Source organism: Solanum stenotomum, chromosome 12 (genome assembly GCF_019186545.1).
Source record: "Solanum stenotomum isolate F172 chromosome 12, ASM1918654v1, whole genome shotgun sequence".
Classification (NCBI taxonomy): domain Eukaryota; kingdom Viridiplantae; phylum Streptophyta; class Magnoliopsida; order Solanales; family Solanaceae; genus Solanum; species Solanum stenotomum.
The window spans coordinates 34,372,278-34,399,664 of NC_064293.1; the positions used below are offsets into that span (position 1 = coordinate 34,372,278).

Below are 27,387 nucleotides of genomic sequence, written 5' to 3' on the forward strand. Positions count from 1 at the left end.
CAATAACTTAAAGCTGCATCCGCCTCTGAATGGCTTTTAAAATAGCCAGGTTTGAATAACTGTTGCACTATTTATGTCGTTTGGCTAGTTAAATCATGTTATTTGCCATTTATTTTAAGGTTACCCATGACAAAGCTTACATGTAGTTATCGTTTCCATGCATTGATTATGTATATATTTTTACAGCATTTCAGTAAAGTTTAACGAAAAGATACTCATTTCGATATGCATTTGAAGGAACGTACAATAGATGGACAAGTAAAACTTGAAACCAAATTGAGTGGCTTCTAAAAGTACGTGAAGGTAAATCTGATCTACTAACTTAGAAAGAGAAGTAAGATATCCCTATTGTTGTATGGAAAACAGTTATGAAAATTAATCCTCCTCACTACTCTAAGGTAACTACGATTGGGCTCCTAACGAAGTGCTTGGATGAAGTCCATCTCAAGTATCCTTGAACAAAAGTGGCATTGATGGTTGAAGTACTTGATCGGCTAAATGTTACTTGATATGTTTTCTTCTGGTTCAACTCGGAGAAATTCAATAGAGGAGGGTCAACTCTCACATCAACTCCTTGTGGTGGCACAATCTCCACAACATAAGACAAGACAGCTTCACCAACATTAGTCACAGTCCTCGTATATGTTTGAGCTTCTAATCCAAGTCCAATTGAAAAGGAAGGATAATTTAGTTCTGCTTCAGGAATGGCTGATGAGCAGTTCACTTTTCTCAATACAAACATACTAACTGCTCTGTTTGAGTAGTTTAAGCCACATAAGTAAGGAACATAATCCTCAGGTTGAATGTCATAGATTAAGCCTGGATCACTTGCTCTTAACGGATTAACATGTCCTGCACCAGTGGCAAAGAAGTCAGCAGGAACACCCCTTTCATCCTCAATTGGTTTTTCACCGAGGTTCACAAGATCAGCAGTCGTCATGATTGCTGATTTGATAGCAGCTGGAGACCAATCAGGGTGTGCACTCTTTACTAATGTTGCAATTCCAGATACATGAGGACAAGACATTGAGGTGCCAGATAAAAGGTTAAAAGTAGATTTCGTGTCAGTATTGTTCTCAATGGATTTTGGCCATGCAGCAAGAATGTTAACACCAGGACCAATAATATCTGGTTTCAAGATACCAGGACTTGCCAAGTTTGGGCCTCTGCCTGAAAAGCCAGCAACTGCTGGAGCATGATCATCTCCAAATATGGTTCCCTTGAATAAAAATGTGGCCTGAGGTTTTGGTGTTGAATTGATGTAGGCTTTGATCTTTAGTCCATCTGCATAGCTGACATGTGCTGCTGGAAGAACATGTGGATCAGCTAAGATAGTGAACCCCAAGGGTTCACTATTCATGAGTATCATTCCAGCACCTCCAGCATCCTTCACGAAATTTCCCTTGCCAATTCTAGTAATCTTACCACCAGATATACACAACACAACTTTTCCTTTGACATCAATATTCTTCAGTGACTCCGCGTTGCAAAATGCAGCAGTCGGATCACTGATATTTGTTCCAGGAAAAATGAGTGGTAATGGGGTCTTGGAGAAGTCTTTGGGCTGGAAAGCTGACTCCCCATTAATTTCTTTGCCATCTCCAAGACGTATTGTCGCTCTTAATTTTCTATCAGTAGTACTTGCACCAACAGTGAGAAGCCATGGAGCTCCATTAAACACAGAGCCTGGTATGGGACCTGCATTGCCAGCTGAGCAGCTGACGAGAATCCCCTTCTGCATAGCAGTAAATCCACCAAGTGCAACAACCTCTGACCAAAAATTGGTAGAATTTTTTCCAATGGAAAATGATAATACATCAACTCCATCCTCAATTGCAGCATCAATCGCAGCCAATATATCACTTTCAGAACAAATAAGACTAGCATTGCAGACTTTATACATGGCAACGTGTGCAAGCGGAGCCATACCAGATGCTGTGCCACTAGCCAGGCCTAAAAAGTTGGCCCCATCCACAAAATTTCCAGCAGCAGTGCTTGAAGTATGTGTACCATGACCATTTTCATCTAGTGGCGTCCCATTACCAAATTCATGGAAATATCTTGCTCCAATGAGTTTGTTGTTACACGCCGTAAAGTTGAACTCACACTTGCCCTTCCACCTAGCAGGTGGAGGGGCCACTCCTTCATCATGGAAGGATGGATGATCAGGCGTTATTCCACTGTCTAAAACTCCAATTATCATACCTTTTCCATAATTTGATTTTTCCCAGAAGCCTAAGTTCTGGTGTAGCCCCAAGAAATTTGTACTATGAGTGGTTTGTGCATCCAGTAATTGTCGTGGCCGGACTGATATAATCCCCTCCTTGTCTTGAAGTGATGTTACTTCTTCTGGTGTTAGCATTGCAGCAAAGCCATTGAGGACATTGCGATAGGAGTAAACCATACGCGAAGAGGAAGAATTGTCTGTGTTTGAGGGCAAAAATGAATGGTGCCAATCATGCAAATCTTCAAAATTAGAGAAAAATTGATTTTCATCAGGTAAGCCTAGATGTACAATGTAAATCTCTTTGTTGTTTTCATAACTTGCAAATATAACCAAGGAATGAAGGAAAAATATGGAAACAACACTTTGATAAACTAATGTTGGAGTCATGCTCTGTAAGTATGCTTCTGAACTCAATAATTTTCCTCTGCAAGAGAATATGTTAAACCGCGTCTATTTATAATAGTGCAAAAGTTATTTTGACTTGAGGTACCTACGTCCACTTTTAATTGCCATGGTTTTAGAGTCAAACGATAATAATTTTGATTAACATTTTACGATATATTTTTTTAATCAACATGCAATAGATGAGAATTTATAGTATTTTTCGTATAGTTTTTTGAATATATAATTTTTTTATTTAAAATATCAAATTAATGTAATCTAATTTAACTTTAAAAATTAATCAAATTAAGTTTCGAAAATTTTGGTTTCGTATAGCTTTGAATTATTCATCAATTAGTGGATGTTGTTCTGGTATTCTATTTAACGATAATTATTATATATTCTTTGTTTAGTAGTTACTTTTATTTATTTAGAAATTTGAGAAAGTAACTGTTTTTTAAATTATTATTGACGTTCCAATTGGATTAATTTAAAAATCCCTTTTGGGCTATGAAATAAACGCCCCATAAAGGCGTAGGCATCTGGAGCTTTTTGGGTTGTCAGCCGACTAGAAATTACTCCTATTTATTTTTTGTAAAAACCAATCATTTGCAGGCTGAAGACTTTTGTCACATAACATACATATAAATGTTAAATGGACGAGTTGAATTGAATTGAGCGGATAAAAATAAATTGAATTAATAAATGGATGGATTATTAACCCGCTTAAAAGTAGTTTAACTAAAATAGGCTAAAATGCGGCTCACCTAGCTTAGTTCTTACTGAGTTTTAATTACTTTATTTGTTCTTTTGTAATTTTCAGTATCTAATAAAATTGTTTTTTCTTTATTAGGACTATATATAGCATATCAAATAAATAAATAAAAAATTCTATAAATATTTTAACAAAATTTCTCATAAATCAACTTGGATTATATCTCATCCCAATTTTTGATGGATTGGACTGAAAAGATCTCTACACACAGATGCATATTTTCCCATAATGACCCACCCAATTCAGATGAATTGAATGAATTATATTTTTATTAGCTAATTTTATTACCTTTACACAAAAATACATACTTCCCCATATGCCCAATCATCTGTAGGTTCCCTACCATTTGATTTGACTAAACATATTTTGCTAATATTAAGAGGAAAAATTACCTAATTTCACGATTTATGTTATCATATTTTCTAAAATTTCATACTATTTAAAAAAATTATAATTTTTTTTATTCTCTTCTATTTTCAAATACATCGGTCAGATACAATGTATTGAGACATACACGATGTATAGGAACGTTGAGTGATGTATCCGAAATCGAGACACGATGTATCGGGACGTTGAGCGATATATCCAAAATCGGGACACAATGCATCGCGAAGTTTTGGGATGTATCCGGATTTCACCAAATTTTAGGGATGTTTTGTAATTTGGAAAAGAGTAGGGATAAGATGTAATTAGCTCTTAACATTAAGGGATTTGTGTAAAAAGATATTGGTAATTAAATTACCTAAATACACAACTTATTTTTCCATATTTTCCACTCTCTCACATTTTCAGATACATCACTTTACATGATGTATTGTACATTGAATGATATATCCAAAACCGAGACGCAATGTACCGGGACATTGAGGGATATATTCGAAACCAAGATGTGATATGTGTAGAGGCATTTTGGGATGTATCCATATTCTATCAAATTTAAGGAATTTTTGTAATTTGAAAAAGAATAGGGATGAAATGTAATTAACTCTTAACACAACAATAAAATTCAATTTTATTAAGAGAAATCTACCCAGTATACATACCAGTGTTTTAAAAGGCGGGTGCGTGAGGCGAGACGTTTTACTTAGTATAGGGCGAGGCGTAAGCCTCGAGACGTGGGGCGTAAGCCCTATGGATCTTTAAATTTTTAATTTACAATATAGTATAATAATACAAAATTATAAAAATACATCAAGGTTTGAAATAATTACAAACATCATTAATGAAACTCAAAGAAAATAAAACTTCTAACATGACTATACAAGTATAAATAATCTAATATCTTAACTTTTTAATAATAAAAGAGTCCTTATTTCTAAAAATATTTTTTTATCATACTATACAATTCACCCCCTAAAAAAAAAATCAATAAAACTTACTAGTATTATAATAAAAACATCACTCCATCATCAATAAAATTACTTTCAAATAGCTAAATAAAATATGATAACTTTGAGATTTATGACAAAACCATGAAGATCAATGATAAGTGGAAAAGTAAAATTTTGTTACGTATTTTTAAAAGAAATGTTATGTAATGTATAATCACTTCCACAATGTTATCAAATAGTAAAGATGTGATACTACAACTTGTTAATTGAGTTACTCTCAATCTTCTTATCTCTATAGATTAAAAAATTATGAAGTATCATTCATTTATTCAGGAATTATGAGGGTCAACAATGTTAACTAAATATTTTAACGTATAATTTGTCTAAGATTTATTAGGCGAGTCCCGAGTGTTGGGCGTTAGGCGTGCTTAGGGAGTACAGTCGGGCGTAATTCTTATAGAACTAAGCCTCACACTTGAGTTTCGGGGCATTTTGCTAGAGTCCTACCCCAGGGCGAGTCCTAACGAAGTCTTTTAAAACACTGATACATACCATATGGGAAAGTCACTTAATTTAATATTATAGTCGTATCGTATTTAAATTTCACCCACTGACCATATTAAGTTTTTTTAATTCAATTTCATCAAAATTGAAATTCACTCTATACCATCATAAAATAATTAAAGAGAGTTACTGCAAGAAGAAAGGAAATTGTGTTATATAGTCAAGTTCAAATCTCAAGCAGGTATACATAATTATTTTCTAGGATTTATTGAGAAGGCTGATGGTGCTTTCACTAATCCAATATAACTGCAATGGGACTTCGAACAGAGTGCTTATCTGATGACCATTTCAAATATCCTTGCACAAAGTTCGCGTTGCTGACGGTGCCAGACGCCGAACGTTTAAACGTTACCTGATAGGTTATCCTCTCCTTTACTTCAGAGAAGTGCAAACTGCTAGGACTCACAGTTATCTCAACACCTTCTGGTGGTGAAATCTCCACAGTGTAAGTCGAATTAGCCTCACCGACATTAGTCACAGCCCTTGTATATTCCTGAGTCTCTGATCCAAGTTTGATCGAAAATGAAGGATAGTTTAGCTCTGCCTCGGGTATACTAATTGTGCAATTCACCTTCTTTTGTAAGATTGCGCTAACTTGTTGATCTGTGTAGTTTAAGCCGCATAAATAAGGCACGTAATCATGAGGCTGGATGTCATAGATTAGACCAGGATCATTTGCACTCAACGGATTCACATGTCCTGCTCCAATTGCAAATATGTTAGCTGGTAAATGTCTTTCATCCTCGATTGGATTATTGACAAGATTAACGAGACCAGCAGTGGTCATAATCGCGGACTTAATAGCAGCAGGAGACCAATCTGGATGAGCACTTTTAAGCAAAGCTGCAACTCCAGCAAGGTGAGGACAAGCCATGGATGTGCCAGAAATCATGTTAAATGTCAAGTTTGTATGAGTATTGTTTTCTACGGAGGTCGGCCAAGCTGCAAGGATATTGAATCCCGGGCCAATAATATCTGGTTTTAATATACCCGGACTTGTTCTGCTTGGGCCTCTGGACGAAAAGAAAGCAACTGAAGGAGCATGTTTATTTCCAATTACAGTGCCCTTAAATAAAATACTGGCCATAGGGGTTGATGTAGAGTTTATATATGCTATGAGATCTTGTGCATCTGCATAGCTGATGCGTGTTGCTGGAAGAACATAATCGTGTGCAGGTATAGTGTAACCTTCAATATCTCTGTTCATTAGAATCATGCCAGCAGCACCGGCATCTTTCACAGGCTGTCCTTTTGCAATTGCTGTTGCGCCACCCGCTCCACACAACACTAATTTTCCTTCAACATTTGTAAGTGATTCTGGGCTACAAACAAATGCACCAAAATAACTGCTGTTCAATGCTGGGTAGACGATTGGTAGTAATGTTGGAGGGAAATCATTTGGTTGAGAAGTTGATTCACCATCATATTCTATGCCGTTTCCAAGTGCCACAGTTGCCTTTATTTGTCTATCGATCGTGCTAGCACCAACAGTGAGAATCCAAGGGGCTTCATTAGATAAGGTAGCATTATATGGACCCTCATTTCCAGCTGAGCAACTTACGAAAATTCCCTTTGCCATAGAACTAAATGCACCAAGTGCAATATTGTCATCCCAAAAAGGAGTAGAAATTCCACCAATAGAAATGGATATTACATCAACACCATCTTCAATTGCAGCATCCATCGCGGCTAACATGTCACTTTCGGAACACAGGCCACTTGGATTGCAAACTTTGTACATAGCCAAGTGAGCACGAGGTGCAATGCCAGCCGCTGTGCCATTAGCACTGCCAAACACATTCGCTCCATCAACGAAATTTCCAGCAGCCGTACTTGAAGTATGTGTACCATGCCCATTTTCATCTAATGGCGTCCCATCTTCAACACTCAAAAAGTCTCTTGCTCCAATGAGCTTGTTGTTACATGCTGTGAAGTTAAACTCGCACTTCCCCTTCCACTTAGCAGGAGGAGGAGGCATTCCTTCATCGTCAAACGAAGGATGTTCCGGATAAATTCCAGTATCCAACAGACCAATAATCACACCTTCACCATAGTTAGACGTATTCCAGAAGCCTAAATTTTGGTGCAATCCTAAGAAGCTAGGACTGTGAGTTGTTTGTACTCGCAATACCCTTTGAGGTCTTATGGAAATAAAGCCATCTTTCGTTTCCAGTCCCTTCACTTCATCTGGTGATAATCTAGCCGCAAAACCATTGAAAACATTCCGATAGGAATATATTACACGCGAGGACACATCAGACAATAATGAATACTGGTGTGAGGCATGTAAATTATCAACGCTAACAATATAGATTTCTGAATTGCTCTGCTGAGAAAGATGATCAGTAGCTAATATGATCGATAAATGAGAACTTACAACGAAAAAGAGCGTAATCAGGAAAACCATCATCGCCATGTGTTTGGAATGGAGTAAAAACTCCTCTGTAGAACTTTGTTTTATATAGTTTTTTTCAGCTGATATAACTATGTCCTACTTTAATTTTATTTGTCATGAACTTATTGATAGAACATTGGTAACTTCGGTAGCTTTGGGTTACAACTCATCTTTTCATTGCATAGAAAAATACAAGTTTCCTAGTTAATAACAACCTAAGTTCTAAGCCTTGTTTTGAAAATTTTAAAAGTATATACCTGTATTAGTTTTAAAGATGATTACTACATCTATTTTATGCACAGAGTAGACAACTGAGGAATTCATTTCTGCAGAGTCTGATATTTACAAATTACAGCTATAGTGATAGTGTCATGCAATTGAAATAAAAAAATTTCACTGGGTAGATAAATCTATTGAATTACTAAAATATCCTTTAAAAGTTGATTAATCATTTTATTCTTTTATTAAAAGTAATCATAACTAAACTTAATTGAAAAGACTTTTCATCTCTCTATGTATAATATACACACACTTCATTTAATATTTAAATGATACACATTAAGTTTTCTGTAATACCCAAAGAGTTACAAAATTTGATAAGTCATATGTAATAATTTAATTAGCATACACCAAATTCTTATTGCTAATTATAGGAGTAATGTTTCTGATTTCTATTTTATATCATCTTTGTTTCAATTTATTTATTCTATTTTTTAAAATTTATTTTAAAAAGAATATTTTTTAGAGATACATTAGTCCAAATAAATATTAACAATTAATATAATTAAATTAATTATTTAAGCTCAATAAATATGATTGTGCTAGTATATTTAATTGGGCAACAAATCATGAACCCACTTTTGTCAAGCCTAAGATGCCATTTTATCCCAAAAATTCAAATTAGTGGCACATGTCAAATGACGTGGAATGCCAAATCAGGTGAAGGAGTCAGTAAAATCATGCCACATATCAAGATGACATAGCATGCCTAGTCAAAACAAGGGTCAATGAAAATGTGTCACGTATATAAGTGATATGTTTCGACCAATTAAATATTGTTGTCACTTAAATCTGATTGATCGAGAGAATTAAGCATATCCTTATCACAACTCATACATTCTACAACTACAAATAGGCTTTCAAGAAAATCCAACAAAATTCTAACAAAAAAAACAAAGAAAATACGTGAATTAAATGTCCTAAATTTTTCTTCAAGTTACAAACACTCAAGTGTCTTTATACAAGTTCTAAAAATCATCAAGATCAAGTTAAAAAATGATTGAATTATAATTTTATGGGGTAGTTACCAAAATAGAAAAAAGACATGATAATTAACTAAGGAAAACATAATAAGAAAGGATAAAATTTGTAAACATGAAAGATTTCTAATTAGGATATCAATGAAGAAGGGACTAAACTGAAAATAACATAACTTTGTGGACTAAAAGTGTAGCACCAAGTCACCATCACAAGTAGTGCCAGCAAAATGAACCCATATTTTGGTAACCCGTCCAATCTATTCATATTTTAATGGCTTGGGTGAATGATTTTTTACATGGGTAAAATATGGGTTGATAACCATATTCAACCCATAAAAATATGGTAAAATATGGATTAGCCAAATAGATTAACCTTGTAACTTTTATTCACTCAAAATTCATGATATTACTAAAAATATTGTAACTTTCTTCCTTTTTATGTTCTTCTATAGAACTAATTATTTTTCTCTATAATTGAAAATGTGAAGTCTTTGGCCCTCCAAAAATATATATTTTAATTGTACATTTCTTTTGTTAATTATAATGATATTTTTTTATTTGTTTAATTTTATAGTGGATAATAAATAAAAAAAGCCTAAAATGTTTTCTCCATATTGAATTTTTAAGTAGAGTACTATTTACTCATGAAAATATGGTTACAAATATGGGTAAACTGATATTTTACCTAACCCATTTGTTACCCATATCAAAGAGTAACTTTCACATATAGCAAACACAAAATTCATATTTGTATGCTATAACAAAGTTTGCATAATTGCGCTCCATAGCAAACATGAATATGTATATTTCGCTATACATATTAAAGAAAGTAGTTGTATAATCTGCTTTGGTATACATATACAAAAAAATCAATTGTATAAAGTGAGAGAAGCGAGTGAGCGAGCGAGATCTGGGAGAGTGGCGAGCGAGATCTGGGAGAGGGGAGAGAGGGGAACGAAAATATATGTATATATACAATTTTCACGAATTTTGTACATTTGCGTTTTTGTATAAAGTGAGAGAAGAGAGTGAGAGAGCGAGATTTGGGAGAGTGCGAGCAAGATTTGGGAGAGGGGAACGAAAATATATGTATATATACAATTCTCTCTCGCTTTATACAAACACAAACACATTTTATACAATTTGCGTTTTTTGTATAAAGTGAGAGAGTGAGTTCTGGGAGAGGGGCGAGCGAGATCTGGGAGAGGGGAATGAAAATATATGTATATATACAATTTTCTCTCGCTTTATACAAATACAAACGCACTTTATACACTTGTGTTTGTATAAAAAACGAGAGAGGCGAGGGAGAGAACGAGAGTGGCGAGCAAGATTCACCAGGAGAGAGGTGAAATAACAACTGTTTGCTATGAGGTACAATTAAATCAAACTATAGTTATAGCATTTAATTTGAATTAATAATTTACTATTATATACAATTTTCCCTATCAAATATGAGCGGATTAAATTATTACCCATTTTCAACCCGCCCATTTGCCACCACTAATCACTAATTGAGCTGAACCCAATTGTAAAGTTCCCGTACCTCACTATCTCCGTCTCCAACAGTGCCGTCCACCAAAGGTTAGTCTCAGCTGCCGTCGCCGGTTCTTTTTCTTCTTGCTTTCTATGTTAAGAATTTTTCAAATTGTTTCCTTTACTTGTTACTTTCCGATCATGCAATGTTGTAGTATACTGTAACATAAATCTAAGTTTCTTCCATTTTTGCCGCTGTTCCGCACACTTTAGAAGCTTAAAAGCAAAAGTGAAGTCCCAATTTATCTTTTGGCACATAAACCCTACTGATTTTACCCTAGTCATTGAAAGTTTTCCTAACCCCAGGTAAATATGGGGCAAAAATTGGATCCTTTAATTTCCCTCGTAATGTTCTTGATTATTCGGTGGTTCCTTTTTCTTATCTAAATTTACTCTTATATAACTGTAATTGCCTGTCTGAAATGCCTATGCTTTTTGACTCTGGAGGCTGATTGAAATATGGGGCATTTGATAAATTCGAATTTGGGTTGGTTTTCACATGTTGCCCAAAGCTCAGTGAGAAGGATGGATATGTGTGTTATTCATTACGAATTTCAGTTTTATCTACTTAACATTGTAAATATAATTTGACTGGTTCGAAAAAAAATTTCCACCCTCTTTTCTTAAGTTACCAACTCATGCTGGGCATTGAAACTTCCCTGCAGTTGGCTTATACAAGCGATTTGATGATTTGAAAAATTCTTTCTTTGTCAGTGGGAAACTCTCTATTTCACCATTCTACCTCCAATGGTTGGTTTAGCCAAGTTAGAAGAGTTTCATATTGGTGTAAATACTCTTATTAGAGATGTGGGGTGGCGTGGGGGTAATATCTAATTAATGACGATGTTGGAACAGCCTGATTGTTGTATTCTTGTATGAGCTGATAAAGTCTATCTCACAGGAGTGAACTTGTGTAGTCTTCTATATTTGCCTGTGATGTTTCAAGCCAATCTCTGCGACTTATATGAGGGAAAGATGACTGATACTGCTAGTTAAGACACTGCGTCCAAATCCTTGTACCATTCTGTCTCTTGCAGTTTCATACCCAGTACCTTTGGCACCTTAACAGTGTGTGAGGATGTGAAATCTTCTCCTGATGGATAAATTACAGTAGATGTGCACTGCATTTCTTGTGGTTGTGGCATATGAAATTCAAAACATTTTCTTGAACTTCCATACTGGAATTACTGTGACTGCATGGTTTCTTTGAAAGGCTCATATTTCCCTTGTTAAAGCCCACTGTGTTTTGATTTGTGACAGGTCCTTTAAAATGTATGTGAAATCTCAGTTGTCATGGAATGTGATAATCCCTGCTGAGAACCTTGATGTTGAAGGCTTAATGCTTCAGAAGGCAATTGTTATTCGCCTCATGGATGACTTTGCTTCCAAGAAGGCTTCAAAAAATCTTGGTTACTTTATGGCTCTCACTTCATTGGAGAGGATTGGAGAAGGGAAAGTTCGAGACCACACTGGTGATGTGCTTTTCCCTGTGGAATTCAGCTGCCTTACCTTCAAGCTATTCCGTGGAGAGATCTTGGAAGGGGTTGTTGACAAGATCTTGAAGCACGGGGTCTTCTTGAGATGTGGCCCCACCAACAAGGTATACCTCTCTCATCAGAAGATGGCGGATTACAAGTATGTGCCTGGAGAAAATCCTATCTTTATGAATGAGAAGATGTCAAGAATTGAGAAACACACTGTGGTGCGTTTCATCGTGTTTGGAGCAAGGTATGTGGAGGCGGAGAAGGAATTCCAAGCAGTTGTGAGCTTGGAGGGTGATTACCTCGGACCCATCTCACAAGCTGTTTCTTAGATTTCTGTGAACAACTGTGATTGGCTCATTTCAGACATAGACCAGTGACATGTAAAAAGCTAACGTCTGTAGCAATATCTGTGTTTAGTACTGTTTTGAATTGAATGTGACATTTTTTGTTGATGTTGCTGACCTTCTCTTTAGTGTCTTTGGTTGCTTAAGCCCTCAAGTGGTCATGTAAATGTTTCAAGGCATAGCATGTCTTCAGAGATACATTTACTTGTTAAGGTGATAAACCATTTCTTAAATTACCTTTCCAAAGTGTCTAGTTCTCTTGACTGATATTTCTCTCTAGTTTGTTTTGAAAAAACAAGTAGTGATACTTTGTAAGGTACTATATTTTTGTTTGTGTATGCAAAGACACATACTCATTAAGGGTTGATCTTGAGAGAAATGAATGGTATGGAAAGGTTCTCTCTTTACCTACATGAGATATGAGCATAACATGTCATGGAGTAGTATATTAAATTGGTAATGAACGAGGAAGAGGAAAAGTAAAAATGTTTTAGTTTTGGTTATGCACAAAAAAAGAGGATAAAAAAAAGATGGAAATTAAGAATAAGAAAAGGGGAATACATATGTGTCCTAGATGTTTTTTTTGTGAGCAACAGGCAGAGACAATCAACCATCTGTTTCTTCATTGCAAGGTGGTTAGACAACTGTGACACTTATTTACCATCTTCAGGGGCACAAACTGGACCATGCCACAAAGGGCAAGTCAGGCTATAGAAAGCTGGAACAATGAAGGCAGTGGCAGTACAGACCAAAGCAAATGGAGGATTGTCCCAGTAGTGATTTGGTGGACCATATGGAAGGAGAGAAATATGAGATGCTTTGAGAGTAGTAGTAGTCCTTTACACAGGATTAAAATGAACTGCGTAATCACTTTTTGCTATTGGTGTAGTTCGGAGTATGTAGATGATCCTATAGCGGTTAGAGATATCCTAGGTCCTTTGTAAGATGAAGTAGGATCTAGTTTAGTTTTGTTTTAAGTACACGCAATTGTATGTAGCTCCATGATGTAAATTTGGGATCCCAGCCTTTAGTGCCAAATATTAATACACAAAACTGTTACCTTTGTCAAAAAAAAAGAAAAGGGTACAAAAGCTATCAGCAGTTTTTGTTAGCAGTACTCTCCAAAATTATAGTAATTCTTCTTGAAGTATGAAAACAAAAAGAGCTTCCATCCCTTTAATTTAACATATGCTACACAATTTCCTGCAATAACGTTAGAGAAACTGTGGAATAAGATTATTGAATAATTTCATTCATATCTTTCTATGTCATGTACATGGCTTTATATATACATAAAAGATTGTGGAATAGAATCACCTAAATCTTTACATTAAGAGAAAGAATCAGAGATATGATATTCTAGATTACCACAATTATACTAAGATCTTAGAGGATCATATCTTGATATGAAGAATATCTTCTCATCTTAGAGGATCACATCTTTGATGACAAGAATATCTTCTTGGAAATCCTCCATCAGCCAACACTCCCCCTCAAGCGGGTGAATGGATATCTTCCATTCCTAGCTTGCTTATTAGATCTTGAAACATATTGTTTGGCAATCCTTTTGTTAAAACATCAGCAACCTGATCTTTTGTAGATACAAATGGCGTACAAATGAGTCCGTTATCTAATTTCTCCTTAATGAAATGTCTGTCTACCTCAATATGCTTAGTGCGATCATGTTGTACAGGATTATGAGCTATACTTATTGCTGATTTATTGTCACAATATAGCCTCATAGGTCCTTCCCATCTTATCTTCAAATCATCAAGGATTATCTTTAGCCATAACAACTCACAAACTCCCATCGCCATGGATCTAAACTCAGATTCTGCACTTGATCTAGCTACTACATTTTGTTTTTTACTCCTCCAAGTCACCAGATTTCCTCCTAAGAAGGTGCAATATCCAGAACTTGACCTTCGATCCACTAATGAACCAGCATAGTCCGCATCTGTATAAGCCTCTAAAACCATGTTTCCTCCTCTTTTGAATAATATTCCTTTTCCTGGACTTCCTTTAAGATATTGTAGAATCCGGTTGACAGCTTGAAGATGCATTTCTCTAGGATCATGCATAAATTGGCTAACAACACTTACAGCAAATGCAATGTCCGGCCTTGTATGGGACAAGTAAATCAATTTCCCTACAAGCCTTTGATACAAGCCTTTATCTACCACTGAATCTTCTGGAGCATTGCACAATCTATGATTGTATTCAATTGGTGTAGCCACTGGTTTACACCCTAATTTTCCTGTTTCTTTCAACAAATCAAGCACATATTTTTGTTGGGAAATAAAGATTCCTTGTTTTGAGTGTGCCACTTCGATTCCCAAAAAATACTTTAATTTCCCAAGCTCTTTGATGTCAAATTCCTTGAGTAAACACTTCTTCAAATTTTGTATCTCCTCTGAATCATCACCTGTTACTATGATGTCATCCACATAAACCAACAATGCTGTCACTTTTCCTATTTTTGAGTGTCGTATGAACAAGGTGTGGTCTCCTTGACTTTGTCGATACCCTAGCTTGATCATAACCTTTGTAAATCTTCCAAACCATGCACGAGGTGATTGCTTTAATCCATAGAGTGCCTTCTTCAGTCTACACACCATTCCCTTCTTGCTTTCAAAAGCAGGTGGCACCTCCATATAGATCTCCTCATCTAAGTCTCCATGTAAAAAGGCATTTTTTACATCAAATTGTTGTAGGTTCCAATTAAAAACTGCAGCCAATGATAATAAAACTCTCACTGTATTCATTTTTGCCACTGGGGCAAAAGTCTCCAAATAATCAATTCCATAGGTTTGTGTATAACCCTTTGCTACCAAACGTGCTTTATATCTTTCTATGGACCCATCTGACTTATATTTCACAGTAAACACCCATCTGCACCCGACCAACCTTTTTCCTTTTGGTAATTCCACAATATCCCAAGTTTTGTTTTTCTCCAATGCTTCCATTTCTACCTTCATAGCTTTCTCCCATTCTTTATTTCCTAATGCTTCAGACAAATTTCTGGGGATAGGAATTGTGTGGAGGTTACAGAGAAAAGCTTTATGACTTGGGGATAGATTTTGATATGTCATGGAGAGGCTCAAAGGGTGTTGTGTGCAAGTTCTGGTTCCTTTTCTGATTGCAATGGGAAGGTCAAGGACATTAGGTTGGTTAAATTCTTCTTCATGATCAGTTTGGTTTGGTGTTTCTGACGGTTCAACAAGTTCAGGATGGGTATCAGGAGCAGTAACCTGTGGAGATGATTGCAACCGAGTAGTTTGATCAGTTAGTCTCTTTCTTCTGGAATATACCTGCAATGGTAGATTATTTTCTAGAATTCCATTATCTATATTTGGATTAGGAGACTCAATGGGTTCATTTGGATTTAGAGACTCAGGTGACTGTAGAAATGGTGACTCAGGCAAGGATTTGGCACGACTAGAAATGGACAAATCAAATAGTGACAAGTCTAGAGGTTCCTTTCCCTTCAGTGACTCCCCCTGATTGTAAGAATGATTAAAAAAGGATTCACTCTCATCAAATGTGACATCTGCGGAAACAAAGAATTTCTTTGATGATGGTTGATAACACTTGTAACCTTTTTGAGTAGGAGAATATCCTATGAAAACACACTTAAGAGCACGTGGGTCTAATTTGCCTCTATTTTGAGAATGAATATGAACATAGGCAACACTTCCGAAGATTCTAGGAACCAATTTATTGGAAATTTCAAAATTTGGAAAGAAATTCCTAAGAGTATCAAGCGGACTTTGAAAGTTCAGAATTCTTGATGGCATTCTGTTACTAAGATGTGCAGCAGTTAGGACAGCTTCCCCCCAATACTGTTTTGGCACCTTTTTGTGAAACAATAATGATCTAGTAATGTCAAGTAACAGACCATTTCTTCTCTCTGCTATCCCATTTTGTTGAGGAGTATTGACACATGAAGATTCATGAATAATTCCCTCTTTTTGGAAGAAAACAGAGAGGTTTTGATTGAAGTAGTCCTTGGCATTATCGGATCGAAATCTTTTAATTGGCACATCATATTGGGTTTTGATCATATTAAAAAAGGTAGGAAGAATTTGACTGACATCTGATTTTTGCTTTAGCAAATAGATCCACGTAACTCTTGTACAATCATCAATGAATGACACAAACCATCTAGCACCAGAAATATTAGGAATGGGAGAGGGTCCCCAAATATCACTATGAATAAGAGAGAATGGAGTTTGACATCTTTTGTGACTAATTGGAAAGGAAGTACGTTTGTGTTTTGCAATTTCACAATCATCACAATGAAAAGACTCAACAATCAAATCTTTGAACAAAGATGGGAACATCCTTTTGATTACATAAAAGGAAGGGTGACCTAACCGACGATGATAAAGCCATACTTTCTCTTTATTGGACATGATAGATTCAGACAAGAATGAACTAGACAAGGAATTCTTAGATATATATTCACCATTGTGGAAATCCAAACAATAAAGACCACCTTTCTCACTAGCACGCCCAATCATCTCCTTCGTGTTCTGTTCCTGAAATAAGCAATATGAAGGGAAGAAAGTTACTTGGCATTTGGAATCTTTGGTGAGTTTCTGGATAGAAATGAGATTTGCAGATAACTTTGGGATATGAAGGACATCTTTAAGTATCAAGGATTTTCCAAGTGGTATGTCTCCTTGCCCAGCTACAGTAATAACTGAACCATCAGCTATAGTTATTTTTTTATAGCTAGGACAAGGGGAATATGATATGAAGAGATGAGAGAGACTAGTCATGTGATCAGTTGCCCCGGAATCAACCACCCACGTTGGAGAAAGTTTGTCTGAGACATTAGTAATAAAAGAGTAAGAAATACCTGTGAAGGCCAATGAACAACTACCTGTTGAAGCTGAATGTTGCAAATCTCCAATTGAAACTGTAGAGTTATTCTCTACGGTTGCAGAAACATTTTCAGAGACTGGAATATTTGCGGCAGTACCATTTTCAGACATGGTTTGGGCAGATAAAGATAGCAAAATGGGATTTTTCAAGATAGGATGAATAAAATTGGCCAGGAATAAGCCTAAAGCTCTGATACCATGTGGAATAAGATTATTGAATAATTTCATTCATATCTTTCTATGTCATGTACATGGCTTTATATATACATAAAAGATTGTGGAATAGAATCACCTAAATCTTTACATTAAGAGAAAGAATCAGAGATATGATATTCTAGATTACCACAATTATACTAAGATCTTAGAGGATCATATCTTGATATGAAGAATATCTTCTCATCTTAGAGGATCACATCTTTGATGACAAGAGTATGTCTTGGAAATCCTCTATCAGCCAACAGAAACAATTACTGATGGTTAAAGCACTGAACTTTAAAACCTTTTTTTCTCCAGCAGAAATATTAGAAAGTACCTGATGTCATGTTGTTAGGTAGTTCAATAATAGGAAGAAAGCTTTTGTTTGATCTTTTTCAATGTTGTTACAACATCAGTCATGTTCATCCTTTCAACTGGAATACTAATTGTGCAATTCATGGCTAACTCCATAATGAATGACACACATTGCAGCTTTTGACTTCTTAAGTTCTCTTCATCTAGTGTGAGTAAGTCAGCATCTATGATTTGATCCAACTCATCAGGAAGTGAATTATGCACCCAGCTTCTCAAATTCAAATCTCCTGCGAACATTTCATCACTGGGTTTCTTCTTGGTAAAATTTTCCAACAGCATGATACCAAAACTATAAACGTCAGACCTCTTGGATATAAGGCCTTCCAGACCATACTCTAGAAAATAAAAAAATAAAATATGTCAGCATTTTTAACACTGTTACTAGTTAAATAAAGCATTCACCTGGAGCAATGTAACCAATTGTCGCAAAGGTTGTAGTGTGAGCAATAGATTCTTCTTTGGTTAAAAGTTTCGCAATGCCAAAGTCAGTCAGGTGTCCCACCATGTTGTTGTCAAGTAACACGTTGCTAGGCTTCAGATCACAATGAATAACTGGTACTGAGTAACCATGATGGAGATATTCCAGAGCAGATGCAATATCAACCATGATATTCAATCTTTGCATCATACTTAAACAGAAATCTCTAGAATATAGCAACTTGTCTAAGCTCTCATTTGGCATGTACTCAAGTATCAATGCCTTAAAATCCAAGTTACTACAGCTGCTAACGATCTTTGTGAGATTTCTGTGACGAAGACTCCGCAAGATTTCACATTCTCTATCAAAGGTTTGAAATGTACCTTCCATCTGCACATTGAAAACTTTAACAGCTACAATCATCCCATCTGCCAATGTCCCTTTGTAAACAGAACCGAAACTTCCACTACCTAGCAAGTTAATTTCATCAAAGCCCTGAGTTGCTCTTTGAAGTTCATAGTAAGATATTCTTGGTGGTGCTACCTCAGCCAACCCCTCGTCTTCTGCGTTGACTGTTGTGCCCCGATGTCTCATCAACACGAAAGCTATTGCTGACGTTAGCACTATCACAGAGATAACTGAAAAGGCAACTACAATCCATATCATTATTCTTTTCTTTGACTTAGAATGATTCTTTGAATTAGAAGGACAAGCTGGGAAATGCTTTTGAGAGTTACCACACAATCCTTCATTCGACATGAAAGATAGGTAAGTAAGATTAACAAATGGTCCTCCACTTGGAATTTCACCGTGTAACCTGTTGAATGAGACATTAAGGGAGCGTAGTTGCTTAAGTTCTTCTAATGACTTTGGAATCACACCAGACATTTTGTTATATGAGATATCCATCGCTTCCAAATTTATGAGTTCCCCAAATGTGTCAGGAATAGATCCTTCAATTCTGTTATGAGCCAAAGATAGTTGAGTCAATTTCTGTAGACCTCCCAATGTGCTTGAAATGTTGCCTGAGATGTGGTTTCTGGAAAGATCCAGAAGTGTTACAGCCTTGAGGCTTCCAACTTCTAGTGGAAGAGAACCATTGAAGAAATTAGAAGACAAGTTCAGCTTTAAAATGTCTTTGAGGTTCCATAGACTTGAAGGTATGCTAGCAGAGAAGTTATTGGAATCAAGATAAATCTCCCTTGGAGAAGTCACATCCCCTAAGCAACTAGGAATATTTCCCCACATTTGATTTTGTGAAAGGTTTAGCATGCCCAAGTTGGGTAGCTCACATAAAACAATTTGGAAAGGACCACTTATTCTGTTTGCACCAAGTGAAAGCCGTTGAAGGTTTTTCAAAGAACTTATCGTTGTCGGGATAATTCCAGTTAAGTCATTGTCATCCAACTCCAAAGTAGATAACTTTCTCATATTTCCAATTTCATCTGGAATTTGTCCCTTGAGGTTACAGCTTATTGCCGAAAAATAATTAAGAGAAGAAAGATTGCCAACAGATTTGGGAAGCATTGCATTTAGGGGGATTGAAAGACAATAACAATCTTGCCATGTTTTCACAATTGGCCAAGGGAGTAATGAAGCTCAATTGACTTGTGAAGGAGTTACCGTACAAGTTGAGATTTCTAAGTAGTCTTAAATTTCCTAGAGATTCGGGAATTGAACCCGTAAGTTCATTTCCACCTAGTTTGAGAAATTCAAGCTTAGACAAATTTGAGATGGAACTAGGTAAAGCACCATTGATGTTATTTCCAACTAGATAAATTCCTTCGATATTAGGTAAGCCATTGCCTATAGAGGAAGGAATACTACCCGAAATGTGGTTTCCTAAGATTCCCAGACCTACAAGAGATGAGATATTGAAAATGCCAATAGGGATCAACCCTGTAAAGTCATTGAAAGACAAGGAAATGAACGACAACTCAGGAAGGTTACCGACTTCATCTGGAATTACACCTGCAAAATTCAGTAAGATTAGGATCCGTAAAAGCTTCTACAAGACTAAAATTTTAACATGACGTGAAATAGATATATTTTCAGGTAATTATTTGAAAGATCAAACCAGACAAGCATAGTCAAATTATCAACCTGTCTTGGTATAGGTCCTTCAAGCATGTTATCACTCATAAATAAACGTCCAAGTGATGAAATGTTGAATATGGTTGAAGGGATTGACCCTGTTAATCTATTATTATCCACGAACAATAACTTCAAGTTATACAGATGACCAATCTCATCAGGAATTGTGCCTGTCATACTGTTAAATAGAACTATCACATAAATGGTTGAACAATTCAACTCTCTAAAATGTACAGATTTCTTTTCTTCGAATAAACACTTTTAGCTTCTAGAAGCTTGGCCAAATAGGCTATGAACTTGCTAGAAAAATGGTAAACACGTACCTTCTAACTTGTTTTGTGAAAGATGTAATTGTTGCAGCAGGTGTAAGTTACCTAGTTCTCTTGGAATTGTTCCAACAAAGTTATTTTGAAACAACATTGGTATTTGAAGCTCGGAGCATTCAGATATGTTTCTTGGTACCTCTCCGCTTAACATGTTGTTGCCAAGTGCAAGCCTTTTCAATCTAGGAGCTCACCAGTTAAACCGGTACTTGTGACTTCTGAGATCCAAAATTTCAAGTGTTGAGGTGTTAAAGATGGAGAGCACATTGGAGCCATTGAGTAATTTGTTATATCTCAAGATGAACCATTTCAAATTTGGAAGATTGGCTATTCCTTTTGGTATTTCTATGGTGAAGTTGTTGTAACTAAGATCAACGTCTCTCAACTTTCGCGAAAGAAGCAACTCTGGTGGAAGTTCACCGTGGAAATTGTTTTTGCTTAGATCAAGTGAAACAAGAAAAGAAAGGTTGCCAAGTTGCGGTGGGATGGTACCAGTAATATCCATATATACCTGATATATTCAGTTCAATAACTCTGTGATGACGAGAGCCACAAGTGATTCCAATCCAGTTACAAACTGAGTTAGAAGAAGACCAGTTTGTCAAGAGAATGTGATTAGTATCTGAAGTGATGTGTTCTCTCAAGGCTAGAAAAGAAGATTGATCTGTGCTGATATTCATGGCTAAGCATGTCGTTATAACATGAAGAGATATTAATAAAATTCCTAGAAGCGGAAAGGAGGAGGAGGATGTTTTCTCCATTGATGAGTTTTCTGGTTTGATCATTGCAGCAATATAATGATCTATACCTATTGAAACTGATTAGATTTATAATTGAAAATATAATGCTAGTACATAGTTCTATATTATTGAAACTAATTAACAACATATATAATACTTGCAATTGTAAAATGCTTCTAGCAACAATTTAGTCCGTTAATTGTGCAAGTCTTCATGTTAGAAATGTAAAGAAAAAGGTTGAAAAAATTATTCAAGATCTGGTAGCTAGCTAATAAATGCTAACACATTAAAATATAAGTTTATGGCCTAAGTAATATATTACTCGACTAAGGAAGTTGACTTTGCACCATATATTGAACTAAATTAATCTGTTACTTAAAGAGAAGGAAACTTTGCTAATGGTGAGATGTTGCTAAACACAGCAATCTAGATTTTGGCATGGAAAATTTGTTTGTGGTTATCAGTATACAGACATACAAAAGAGTTGACTCTCTAGCTAGGTTGTTTACTTTCATAGATTGGATCTTTGCATCAATACCCTTAACTATTTGAATTAATGAATTTATTCCAGGCTTCATGCAGTCATTAAAAAATTAACTATTTGAGTTGACTCTGGAAAATTTACAATCCTTTTTCGACTCACTATTTGCCCACTAGTTGGGCAGTTGCCCTCTTTGGCACCCAGTTCATACGCCTTGACTGTACAAATCAAGAACTTCAAATTCAACTCCCTTTCTGCCTAAGATATTTTCTTGTTTACCCTTCATTTATCAGTGGCTGTATGAAAGTTCTCCTTCATGCATGTTCAATGCCATAACAAGGTAAAACCTTGACTATATATATGGATATATCTGTAACAGAAAGGAACTCCCATGTCAAAGTAAGTAGTGAAAACTATCAAGGAATATGCATATCGTCTTGCTGCTCTATTCTTTGGAGAAAAAAAATTCAGTTGAATACTTGGGAGAACTTGAGATATATACAATGGATTCAACATAGTTTATTTAAATGGCTTACATACAATGTTCACTTGTATCATCAAATTGGAAGGGTGCTTAGAACATTAGATTATGGAAAGGCCCTCTTGGCTTAAACAAGAAAAAGGAAGAAGTACACAAGCTATCATCGGCTTTTTATAATAGTCCCAAAATCATAGCAACTTCATGAAGTAAGAATTATATGAACTTCAATCCTTTTAACTTCCAATAGCCACATTATCTCCTGCAATAACATTCGAGGAACACTTACTGATAGTCAAATGCTACTGAACTTTATAACCTCGTTTGTTTCAAAAGGAATATGAAAAGTAGCTGATGTCATGTTGTTAGGTAGTTCAGTAACAGAAAGAAAGCTTTTGTTTGATCTTGTTCAATGTTTCTACAACATCAGTCATGTTCATCCTTTCAACTGGAATACTAGTTGTGCAATTCATGGCTAACTCCATAATGGATGACACACATTGCAGCTTTTGACTTAAGTTTTGTTCATCTACTGTTAGTAAGTCAGCATCTATGATTTGATCCAACTCCTCAGGAAGTGAACTATGCACCCAGCTTCTCAAATTCAAATCTCCTGCGAACTTTTCATCACTGGGTTTCTTCTTGGTAAAAGTTTCCAACAGCATGATGCCAAAACTATAAACGTCAGACCTCTTGGATATAAGGCCTTCCAGACCATACTCTAGAAAATAAAAAAATAAAATATGTCAGCATTTTTAACACATTATACCATAACACTGTTACTAGTTAAATAAAGCATTCACCTGGAGCAATGTAACCAATTGTCGCAAAGGTTGTAGTGTGAGCAATAGATTCTTCTTTGGTTAAAAGTTTCGCAATGCCAAAGTCAGTCAGGTGTCCCACCATGTTGTTGTCAAGTAACACGTTGCTAGGCTTCAGATCACAATGAATAACTGGTACTGAGTAACCATGATGGAGATATTCCAGAGCAGATGCAACATCGACCATGATATTCAATCTTTGCATCATATGTAAACAGTAATCTCGAGAATATAGCAACTTCTCTAAGCTCTCATTTGGCATGTACTCAAGTATCAATGCCTTAAAATCCAAGTTACAGCAGCTGCTAATGATCTTTGTGAGATTTCTGTGACGAAGATTCCGCAAGATTTCACACTCTCTGTCAAAGGTCTGAAATGTTCCTTCCATCTGCACGTTGAAAACTTTAACAGCTATAATCATCCCATCAGCCAACATCCCTTTATAAACAGAACCAAAACTTCCACTACCAAGCAAGTTATTTTCATTAAAACTCTGAGTTGCTCTTTGAAGTTCATAGTAAGAAAATCTTTGTGGTGCTACTTCAGGAGACCACTCAACTTCAGCATTGATCGTTTTACCCCCACGTCTCATCAACATGAAAACTATTGCTGAAGCAAGCCCTGTTACAGAGATAACTGACGAGGTAACTATAATCCATATCAGATTTCTTTTCTTTGACTTAGACTGATTCTTTGAATAAGAAGGACAAGCTGGGACATGCTTTTGAGGGTTACCACACAATCCTTTATTCGACATGAAAGACTGGTAAGGTAGATTAAGAAAAGGTCCTCCACTCGGAATTTCCCCGTGTAACCTATTGAATGAGACATTAAAGGAGTTTAGCTGGTTAAGTGCCTCTAATGACTTTGGAATCACACCAGACATTTTGTTGTATGAAAGATATAATGCTTCCAAACTTAGGAGTTCCCCAAATGTGTCAGGAATAGATCCTTCAATTCCGTTATGAGCCAAAGATAGTTGAATCAATTTCTGTAGACCTCCCAATGTAGTTGGAATGTTGCCTGATATTTGGTTCCTAGAAAGATCCAGAAGTAGTGCAGCCTTGAGGTTTCCAACTTCTAGTGGTAGAGATCCATTGAAGGAATTAGAAGACAAGTTCAGCTTCAAAATGTCTTTGAGGTTCCATAGACTTGAAGGTATGCTAGCAGTGAAGTTATTGGAATCAAGATAAACCTCCCTTAGGGATGTCATATTCCCCAAGCAGCTAGGAATATGTCCCAAAATTTTATTTTGTGAAAGGCTTAGTATCCCCAAGTTGGGCAGCTCACATAAAACAATTGGGAAAGGGCCATTTATTCTGTTTGCATCAAGAAAAAGCCGTTGCAGGTTTTTCAAAGAACTTAATGTCGTCGGGGCAATTCCAGTAAGGTTATTACCTCCCAGAGACAAAGTGGATAAATTTCTCATATTTCTGATCTCACTTGGAACATTGCCCTTGAGGTTACAGCCTACAGCAATAAATGATTGAAGAGAAGATATATTGCCAATGGATCTTGGGAGCATTGCATTTAGGGGATTGAAAGACAATATCAATATTCTCAAGTGTTTACAATTGGCCAAAGGAGTAATGAAGCTCAATTCACTTGTAAAGGAGTTACCGTACAAGTTGAGAAGTTCAAGTTGTCTTAAATTTCCCAGAGAGTCAGGAATTGAACCAGTAAATTCATTACTAAAGAGTTCGAGAAAGGTGAGCTTAGACAAATTTGAGATGGATCCAGGTAAAACACCATTAATGTTGTTTCCACCTAGAAATAATTTTTCAACATTAGGTAACCCATTGCCTATAGTGGACGGAAGATTACCTGAAATGTGGTTTTCTGTGGGTCCAATAGTTACAAGAGATGAGATATTAAAGATACCAATAGGGATCGACCCACTAAATTCATTGTAAGACAATGGAAGATCTGTCAACTCTTGAAGGTTACCAACTTCATGTGGAATTACACCTGAAAAATTCAGTATGATTATGATCAGTAGACATATCCCAAAAAACTAAAAATTCTAACATGACTTGAATTAGATTTTTTTTCCGTACCTGCCAGGTAATTATTGGAAAGATCAAACCAGGCAAGCATAGTCAAATTTCCAACCTGTCTCGGTAAAGGACCTTCAAGCTTGTTATCATTCATATATAGCATTTCAAGTGATGAAATGTTGAATAAGGTTAAAGGGATTGAGCCTGTTAAATAATTTTTATCCATGAATATGTTCTTTAAGTTATAAAGATGGCCGATCTCATCAGGAATTGTGCCTGTCATATTGTTAAACAGAAATATCACATAAAAACATATATTTAACAAGAGTTTAACTTCCAAATGGGTATGCCAGAAGCTTGGTCAAACCGGCAACAAGTATACAAATCGAGAGGAGAAGTGACAGAGCAATTAGTGAAAACAAACAAATCTTCTAATGCTACTATTAAAAAAATACTTAGATTTTTTTAAAGATTGTCCAAACACTTCAACTCTCTAAAATACATTTTCTTTTAAATAAGTTAAATCTAATGTCCCGAGAAAAAAAGGGTAAAGCCATACCTTTTAACGTGTTATCTGCAAGATCTAAATGTTGCAGCAGCTGCAAGTTACCTATTTCTCTTGGAATTGTTCCAACAAAGTTATTTTGAAACAACATTAGGAGTTGAAGCTCTGAGCATTCAGATATGTTTCTTGGTACCTCTCCGCTTAACATGTTGTTGCCAAGTGCAAGCTTTTGCAATCTAGGAAGACGATGACATAAATCAGAAGGGAAATCACCAGTCAAACCAGAATTTCTGAGATCCAAATATTCAAGGGTTGAGATGTTGAATTTAGAGAGCACATTGGAGCCATTGAGTAATTTATTGTATCCCATGGAAAACCGTATCAAACTCGGAAGAGTGGCTATTTCTGTTGGAATTTCTCCGGTGAAGTTGGTGTAACTAAGATTAATGACTCTCAATCTCCTTAAATGAGAAAAATCTGATGGAAGTTCACCCTGTAAATCGTTTTTGCTTAGATCAAGTGAAACAAGAAAAGAGAGGTTGCCAAGTTGTGGCGGGATAGTACCCGAAAAACCCATGTTTGAAATATTCAGTGCAATCACTCGTTGATGGCGAGAGCTACAAGTGATTCCAATCCAATCACAAACAGAGGTAGAAGAAGACCAGTTCGTCGAAAGAACATGAAAAGGATCTGAAGTGATGTGGGATTTCAAGGCAAGAAGAGAAGATTGATCAGTGCTAATATTCATGGCCAAGCTGCAAGGTGCTAAAAGGTGAAGACATGTTAATAAAAATGCGAGAAGCTGAAAAGGCGAGGCTTTCTCCATTGTTAATAGAATGTGAAAGGACATGTGTTTGTTGGTTGTAACTTGGAACTGATTAGATTTACAGTAAAGGAGAAGACAATGTAATTGTTTTAAACTGCCCAGTTGTTATTAACTTAATTAATTGTGCAAGTCATCTTGCTAGAATTTTTTTTGCAAAAAAAAAAGAGTTGAAAAAATGAGTCAAGATCTAGTAGATAATAAATGCTAACACATGAAAAAGCATCATCATCCAATAAACTTATTGTAGCTGTTTTGCCAATCAACATGTGCCTGCTTTTGTTTATGAACTTCATTTATACTTCAATCAGTTAGAGTAATAAGTTGTTAGCTAAGTAACTAAAATGACTTTGAACATGTAATTGTTCAACCAAATCTTCACTGCTAATGATATGTTAAAGTGGTGAAATCGAGGTGCAAAAATCTCTACAAGGTCTTTTTGTGTTCTATCCTTCTTACTTTTGATGTTGCTGATATAATTCTTTTTCGCTGGTCATAGTAATAAAACTTGTAAATGAAGTGACTTTTGATCAAGAAATTATCTTTGCTTCCTCTTGGGAAGATTTTGTAGACTTGAAGATATTGGGGGCTACATTTATCCGCTTAAATAGCTTTCTTCCTGCATTCATTGTGAGCCTCTAATTGATATAGCCATCAAGTTTATGAGATCATTTGATGACTCTTTTTTTATATATATACATGTCTTCAAGTTCCCTTGCTGGTACACTAGAGCTGGGAAGTTAGAGGGTCACCAAAAAGTTAATTAGATCTTTCGAGAAGCCAGCTTTCATTATGTTTTGGTTAGCTAATAACAGACTAAAAGGTCCAATCCCGATATCATTTGGTTATCTTGATCAATAAGCTTGATGTTTCTGGATCTCTCTCTTGAAGAAGAATCTTTTGGTGAGATTCAGTAAGGCAGATCTAGGATTTGAACTTTATGATTTCCAAA

The 27,387-nt window shown here is 35.9% G+C and overlaps 5 protein-coding genes across 5 annotated transcripts; 1 reads left to right on the top strand and 4 right to left on the bottom strand.

The window, feature by feature from the left end:
• Positions 1-388: 388 nt before the first annotated feature.
• Positions 389-2,614, bottom strand: LOC125847361 (subtilisin-like protease 4). Its single transcript, XM_049526995.1, has one exon. The coding sequence runs from the start codon at positions 2,612-2,614 to the stop codon at positions 389-391; it is 2,226 nt and encodes a 741-aa protein (XP_049382952.1).
• Positions 2,615-5,510: 2,896 nt separating this feature from the next.
• Positions 5,511-7,694, bottom strand: LOC125847362 (subtilisin-like protease). Its single transcript, XM_049526996.1, has one exon. It carries the CDS (start codon positions 7,692-7,694, stop codon positions 5,511-5,513), a length of 2,184 nt encoding a protein of 727 aa, XP_049382953.1.
• Positions 7,695-10,412: 2,718 nt separating this feature from the next.
• On the top strand, positions 10,413-12,517 carry LOC125848114 (DNA-directed RNA polymerase V subunit 7-like). The gene is made up of 2 exons (XM_049527918.1): positions 10,413-10,516; positions 11,729-12,517. The coding sequence occupies exon 2, from the start codon at positions 11,739-11,741 to the stop codon at positions 12,279-12,281; it is 543 nt and encodes a 180-aa protein (XP_049383875.1). The 5' UTR covers positions 10,413-10,516; positions 11,729-11,738; the 3' UTR covers positions 12,282-12,517.
• A 5,223-nt stretch (positions 12,518-17,740) lies between these two features.
• Positions 17,741-21,095, bottom strand: LOC125847363 (receptor kinase-like protein Xa21). The gene is made up of 5 exons (XM_049526997.1): positions 20,785-21,095; positions 20,324-20,445; positions 19,797-20,144; positions 18,158-19,618; positions 17,741-18,090 (listed from the first exon to the last, which is right to left on the bottom strand). Exons 1-5 carry the CDS (start codon positions 21,093-21,095, stop codon positions 17,741-17,743), a joined length of 2,592 nt encoding a protein of 863 aa, XP_049382954.1.
• A 1,568-nt stretch (positions 21,096-22,663) lies between these two features.
• Positions 22,664-26,438, bottom strand: LOC125847364 (probable LRR receptor-like serine/threonine-protein kinase At3g47570). The gene is made up of 4 exons (XM_049526998.1): positions 25,667-26,438; positions 25,168-25,383; positions 23,093-25,078; positions 22,664-23,010 (listed from the first exon to the last, which is right to left on the bottom strand). Exons 1-4 carry the CDS (start codon positions 26,436-26,438, stop codon positions 22,664-22,666), a joined length of 3,321 nt encoding a protein of 1,106 aa, XP_049382955.1.
• Positions 26,439-27,387: the final 949 nt, after the last annotated feature.

Coding starts and splice junctions, on each gene's coding strand:
- LOC125847361 (XM_049526995.1), bottom strand. CDS start 2,614: ATGACTCCAACATTAGTTTATCAAAGTGTTGTTTCCATATTTTTCCTT.
- LOC125847362 (XM_049526996.1), bottom strand. CDS start 7,694: ATGGCGATGATGGTTTTCCTGATTACGCTCTTTTTCGTTGTAAGTTCT.
- LOC125848114 (XM_049527918.1), top strand. CDS start 11,739: ATGTATGTGAAATCTCAGTTGTCATGGAATGTGATAATCCCTGCTGAG.
- LOC125847363 (XM_049526997.1), bottom strand. CDS start 21,095: ATGGATATTACTGGTACCATCCCACCGCAACTTGGCAACCTTTCTTTT. Junction 20,446..20,784: donor CACAAGTACCGGTTTAACTG/GTGAGCTCCTAG, acceptor TCTATTTAACAG/TATGACAGGCACAATTCCTG. Junction 19,619..19,796: donor TAGAAATCTCAACTTGTACG/GTAACTCCTTCA, acceptor GACAAATTCCAG/ATGAAATTGGAAATATGAGA.
- LOC125847364 (XM_049526998.1), bottom strand. CDS start 26,438: ATGGAGAAAGCCTCGCCTTTTCAGCTTCTCGCATTTTTATTAACATGT. Junction 25,079..25,167: donor TTCCAATAATTACCTGGCAG/GTACGGAAAAAA, acceptor TGAATTTTTCAG/GTGTAATTCCACATGAAGTT. Junction 23,011..23,092: donor AATTGGTTACATTGCTCCAG/GTGAATGCTTTA, acceptor TTTATTTTCTAG/AGTATGGTCTGGAAGGCCTT.